At 36.5% G+C, this 6,064-nt stretch overlaps 1 protein-coding gene across 1 annotated transcript in view; it reads right to left on the reverse strand.

The window, feature by feature from the left end:
• Positions 1-394: 394 nt before the first annotated feature.
• LOC107701622 (uncharacterized) overlaps positions 395-6,064 on the reverse strand; it is a 13,772-nt gene continuing 8,102 nt past the window's right edge. Inside the window, exons 13-17 of the mRNA XM_016503663.1 lie at positions 4,074-4,147; positions 3,737-3,916; positions 1,462-1,622; positions 569-659; positions 395-489 (exon numbers count right to left, since the gene is read on the reverse strand). Coding sequence (XP_016359149.1) covers positions 395-489; positions 569-659; positions 1,462-1,622; positions 3,737-3,916; positions 4,074-4,147 — 601 coding nt within the window. The remainder of the gene's footprint in view (positions 490-568; positions 660-1,461; positions 1,623-3,736; positions 3,917-4,073; positions 4,148-6,064) is intronic.

The following is a 6,064-nucleotide window of genomic DNA, read 5'->3' on the forward strand; positions in this document are numbered from 1 at the left end:
CAGCACTACATTTGAGCATAAAGAAGAGGCAAAGTTGGACATGCACAGCAACGTAATATAGATGAGGATCTGCTGACCCCTGCTGACAACCCAACAAATTTGTTCTGAATACCTACAGTTAAACTGCATTCTGAGGGGGGAAAAAAAATCTAAGACAAAAATGCACATGTATATTAATAAGACCACGGTTTTGAAAAGCATTTCACATAGCGTCATAAAGCTATTTACACAAAACAACTAACATTTATGAGCTTTGCTAGACAACTATACTTGTATGACTTTTTGAAACAATCTACAATTTTTTCTTAAAAAAAAAAAAAAAAATTGCTATTTTTGCAATTAAGCAATGTTAAATGTTTAACCCAACCTTCTGGGTAGTAACCCAACTGCTGGGTCAAAACAACCCAATTGCTGGTCTGTGTGTCATTTGACTGTGGTAAATCAGCACTGCAGGCTCCTGACAGAGGTTTTGAATGCTATACATATGTCCTGTAACAAAAAAAAGTTATTAGTATTTAGTAATACGTAAAACCAAATGTCATTAAATCTGATCCAAGTTCTCACTCACCAGAGGGTATCATAAACACTTGTCCAGAATTGTAGACTGACTTTACACCATCAATATCAACACGCACACAACTTGAGATAATGCTGAATACCTTAATAAAGAGAAACACAGTAAAGTTTACATATAATCTAAATAAATGCAGCAGAGTGTAGCGTGTAGTCCATTATTATTTATCAAACATGCCAGCCTGGGATGATGAAAACATCATATAGGCAAAAAGGCACAATAAAACAAATAACTGTCATGTAACCTTCTCATGAATTAGTTTTTACAATTATATCACAAAACCAAGCAGCAACCTCCCGCTCTCTCTAGTGAAGCCAACACGGAAGTGACTTAAACTGTTATTCATCGACTGGCCACTAGAGGCTGGCTGCAAAAGGGAGTCAATCCCATAGACTCCCCATGTTAAATTGCCCAACTTTACAGCAGAAAAAAACGTTTACAGCCTGGTTCAAAAAAATATTTTGGTCTATATAGCTAATTTTTCCCTTCATGACAACTGTGAGGGGGGTGAATTTTTTTATAACTCATCCATTTAAATTATATTAAGCCTTAAAGTTCTGCATAATTAAGGGCGCGGCCACATGAGTGACAGGTGGATTGCCGCTGCTGTCACCACCGTCGCGCTAGGTGGGCGTGGCTTCAGCAACCTGCTCTCGCCTCTTTGCCCATTTTCGATTATCTGGGAGTGACGCGCGGTGACGCGCTGCCAAGATGGCGACGGCCGGCTCCGCCTATTTTAGGCTTCAAAAACGCTCTTCGGAAAACTACGGGTGACGTCATGGACACTACGTCCATGTTTTTATACAGTCTATGCTCAAAACAGACAAAACTCAGGTCACTATTGTGGTTATGCAATTAACAGAGATAAAAAGACACTTTCTACTCACAGAAACCGTATCAAGGTCCACCTGTGAGGGTTTCTTCATGAACGACCCCAGCAGAATCTTTCCATGTGAGAAAGAGTGGCTCTGGAGGTCAACCACGTGGCCCATTGCTCGGCCCCCATGGGAGTGCCAGTGGAAGTCATCAGGACTAATAACTCTCCCATCTAGAAAGGAGAACAAAAACACTGCTCATGAATAAGCTATATGAAACAAGTCACAAGAAGGCAAATTACCTTTTTTCCAGCACTGAAAATAAGCAAAATTTTCGGCTGCTGAAGCACATGTAATTACATGATTGTGTCTTCATCTCACGTTCTAGGCTTTTATGTGACAAGCGTTAAATGCTTCGCAACCGAACCTCACAGTGAGAACCAATTATCTGTGTGGTGCACTGTGAGACGCATTTGAATCCTACTGAGAATTTTCTACTTCAAAGCACTGTGGAAGTCAAACATCTCAAACGGCTGGAAAGTCACAGCATTCTAAACAGCAACAAGGAAAAGAGAACGGGAAAAAAAGTCAAACAAATTTATTTATTTTTTTTCCAAACTATACATCACCTTTAGGAGAATTTATCATGGTTTTTTGATAACACCAACAGTTAAATGGCTGAAATAAGGTCTGTGGTTAACACAATCAGTAGTCAACTTTCACAGCCTTGTTGTGTTTATAATTATGCTACATTCTAACTCAGGCTCTGTCCACACGAACATGGTTATTTTCAAAACCACAGCCTTTTCTATGCGGTTTGGCATTCATCCACATGCAAACGCAGTATCAGGTCACTGAAATCGAAACTTTTTGAAAACTCCTGCCAGGGTGAAGATTTTCAGAAACTCCGGTTGCAGTGTTGTTGTGTAGCCGGTGAAACCGTAGATTTTGGTTTGTGACGTCGGAGTGTGCGCTGTTATCTCCTTTGTTTGACGTCAGATTGTGCGCCGCTATCCCCTTTGTTTACATGAGGCAAGTCTGTAATTGGCCAACATGGCTTTACGGTTAGGGTTGTATCGCCACCTGTGTGTTTGGCATGCTCTTGACAGCGCTTCATACCGTGTTTCTGTGTTTTCAGGTGGACAAGGTTTTTTTTTTTTTTAAACGAAGGAGGAAAAACTCTTTATAAAAATACCCATATACATGTGGACTAGGCCTCAAAATGAACAAAATGTGCACAAGAATCTCAAATATTTTCTGCAATAATCTAAAAGCCTAATGGGTTTTTGTCGAGGGAACCAGGGCAATGCTATCTCCAGGTTGGCCTACAAAATATGTCATCACTACAGCGCTCTATTAGGGGCTTTAAAGTCTGGAGTCCCATGAATTATGGACCAAGCTATCAGTTTTCCTCATTTGTTCCGTTTTAATGCTTCCTGTATAAAAAAAAAACCCTGTTGACCTTTAGATATTCTAAGAGGTTATTTAAATCATTAATATCATTAATAAACATGTTAAAAGGAAAACAATGTTAAGTGGTAGAAAATAAATATTTTCATTGGAAGCACATTCATAACTCAGTGAAGTGAAGTTAAGGCCATGACACACCAAACCAACAATTGGTGAACGATGGGCCACCGAGCGTCTGTTAGCTCAGTTTTTGCAGTGTATTCCATGCCGCTGGCACTAATCGGACCCCATCAGCAGCTTTTTGGCTGATTTTGCATGTTGAATCGGGATCAGGTGGTCGGTGAGAGATCACTGATTGGTAGTTCAGCTTAGTGAACCAGTGCACAAAAAGGAAAAGTGAAAGTAAGCAAATGACAAAGTTAAGAAGACTCATAGAGAAGGCTCTTCTAATTCTTCTGACATTTTCATAACAACATAACCGTCTGAAATGAAGAAAGTGATCAACATGATTCATATTCAAAATAGTAATCAACCGCTGCTTTGTTTACAGAGTTTATATATCTGCAGTAATTGTTTCTGTTTCTCTATTTGAATACCGAATATAGACTATCGCCTCCTGCTGATACTGACAGTTATTTCCTAGCAGGGGCAAAACGTATGTGCTAGTTGGTCACTGGCTTTAGTCTTTACGGTGTGTTTAAGCGCAACTTTTTAGTTCAGACTCATGCAACACGAGGTGACAACAGTCAGACTTCGACAACACTAGCACTTTGTTGTCAATCTGGTGAGTGACAGCTTTTACAGGTTCAGGCCCAAGTAGGGGGATCTCCTTTCTTGTCACTATTGTGCCTGTTCAGGCAGTGTCTCGTAACATGGCTACACCTGATATGTAAGACTTTCTTGTTGATTTAATGTATTTGTGACTGTATTGTCATACCTTTAGAGGCTGGGGGCCACAGGTGAGAGAACCACTTGTGCAGGTTGTTCCAATCCTCTTCCTCCAGGACAATAGGCTGCAATGGAGGCCCACAGAGATCACACTGCGCCAACACCCGTGGAGCCTGTGGCTCATGCGGCGTCACTCTCGGCGACAGCATCACTCTAGACGATGGCAAATCTGAAAAAAAAAAAGCAGTTACAGTTACAAATATGCTGTTAAAGCTGCCATTTGTAGACTGATTTTTTTGATAAGACACATGGTTCTGTGGCAATTTCCACCTGATGACACAAATGACAGACTGCAGTTTTACAATATTTTGCACATGACTACTTACCAATATCATCATCCTCTTCATCATGTCGCTGAAGCTCAAGCATTGATGACGGCCCACTTCTGAAAGCAACGTCACTACACAAACAGAATTTTAAACAGTGACTATTTGCATTGATTATTTTTATCTTAATGGTCTGGTGCAGGGGTTAGACACAAGTAATAAACTGATATATAATATCAATAAAAATAACTGTTTTCTATTTTAATATATCGTATTACTCCAGTCTTCAGTTTCACATGATCACTGAATCACATTTACATTTAATTATTTAGCAGATGCTTTTATCCAAAGCAACTTACAAATGAGAACAATAGAAGCAATCAGACCAACAAGAGGGCAAGTCTCAGTTAGTCTTGCACAATACACGTAGCAAGGTGTTTTTTTATTATTAAATAAATTAGAAAAAATGAATAGAATAGAATAGAATAGAATAGAATAGAATAGAATAGGTAAGCGCTAGTATTAATTGGTCAGGTGCTGACGAAAAAAATATATCTTTAGACGTTTTTTGAAAATGGCTAAAGACTCAGCTGCTCGAATTGAGATAGGCAGGTCATTCCACCAGCTGGGAACAGTCCAGGAAGAGGTCAGTGAGAGTGATTTTGTGCCTCTTTGGGAATCATAAGTTCCTTCAGAAATCATTCTAATATGCTCATTTACTGCTCAAGAAACATTTCTTATTGTCACAGTTAAAATTGTATTAACTGAAATACAATATTAACTGTGACAATAAGAAATTTGTATTCTATTCATCTTTGATTAATAGAAAGATCAAAAGAACAAAGAGCATTTATTTGTATTATAAATCTTTCGTAACATTATAAATGTCTCTACTGTCACTTTTGATTAATGTGTCCTGAATTAAATATCAATTTGTTTTTTTTTATATAATTCCTGCATTATTATTTTTTTTTTATTATGTATATATATATTATATATATTAATATATTATTTTTATTGATTACATGATTACATATTCACGCAATAGCAATAAATCATTCATCATTTATTGATTCTCCCTAATTCCTCTTTTTCATCTTTTAAATGTTCCTTTCTAAAATAGCCTACCGCTTATACATTCAGAATGTCTTCCAGTTTTGTGTACATTCACACAAAGACCAGTCACTAGTCAGGTGGCTACACAGCATTTGACCACTGGATTTACAACAAATCATTTCAGATAATTTCAACATTGCATCAACTACTGATGAACTCATTAATTTTTATTTGAATTATCACTCAGTAGTTTATTGAACTAGATTATTTAACCATGTATTACTATGTGTTTGGAAGGCTTTTATCTTTCAAACACATAAAATGCACATATTTATGTTATTTCTTATTTACATGTAATGCAGGCATTCCCAAACTTTTTTGTCATCTGAAACTCTTTTACCTAATATATTTACTTGTATCCCTGAGATTTTAAAATAAATATTTTGATAATTATCATATTTGCATGTTCACAGTTCTCTGACATTGGTTAATGGTCACATAACATGCTGGTAAACAAATAAAATACTTAATTTTTTTAGTCAGTGTTTTATTTTGATTGATGATATTTTTAAACGATTTATTTTCATTTTACATTATTATGATTTAATTAATTATTAGCTTTTCATTAAACTCACAAACCCCCAGCAGTTCCTTACAAACCCGTTTGGGAAACCTTGATGTAATGTAATGTTCAATGCCCTTCATGTTATTAACAACGAGCGGAATATATTTTCTTACTCTTTGTATTTTTATATGAATACGGTACAAGATTGTTCTTTTTATATCAATGTGATAAATGAGTTTGGTCAAAAGTAATCTTAAAGTAATCCAAAAGTTGTCTGATTATATTACCTAAAGTGTAATATAATGGATTACATTACTAACTACAATTTTCGTCATGTAATTTGGAATCAGTAACTACAATTTTTGTAACAGTGACTACAATTTTTAAGTAATCTAATCAGCTCTGTATGTATATATATATATATATATAT

Source organism: Sinocyclocheilus anshuiensis, unplaced genomic scaffold (assembly GCF_001515605.1).
Source record: "Sinocyclocheilus anshuiensis isolate Anshui unplaced genomic scaffold, SAMN03320099.WGS_v1.1 scaffold1626, whole genome shotgun sequence".
In the NCBI taxonomy this organism is placed as follows: domain Eukaryota; kingdom Metazoa; phylum Chordata; class Actinopteri; order Cypriniformes; family Cyprinidae; genus Sinocyclocheilus; species Sinocyclocheilus anshuiensis.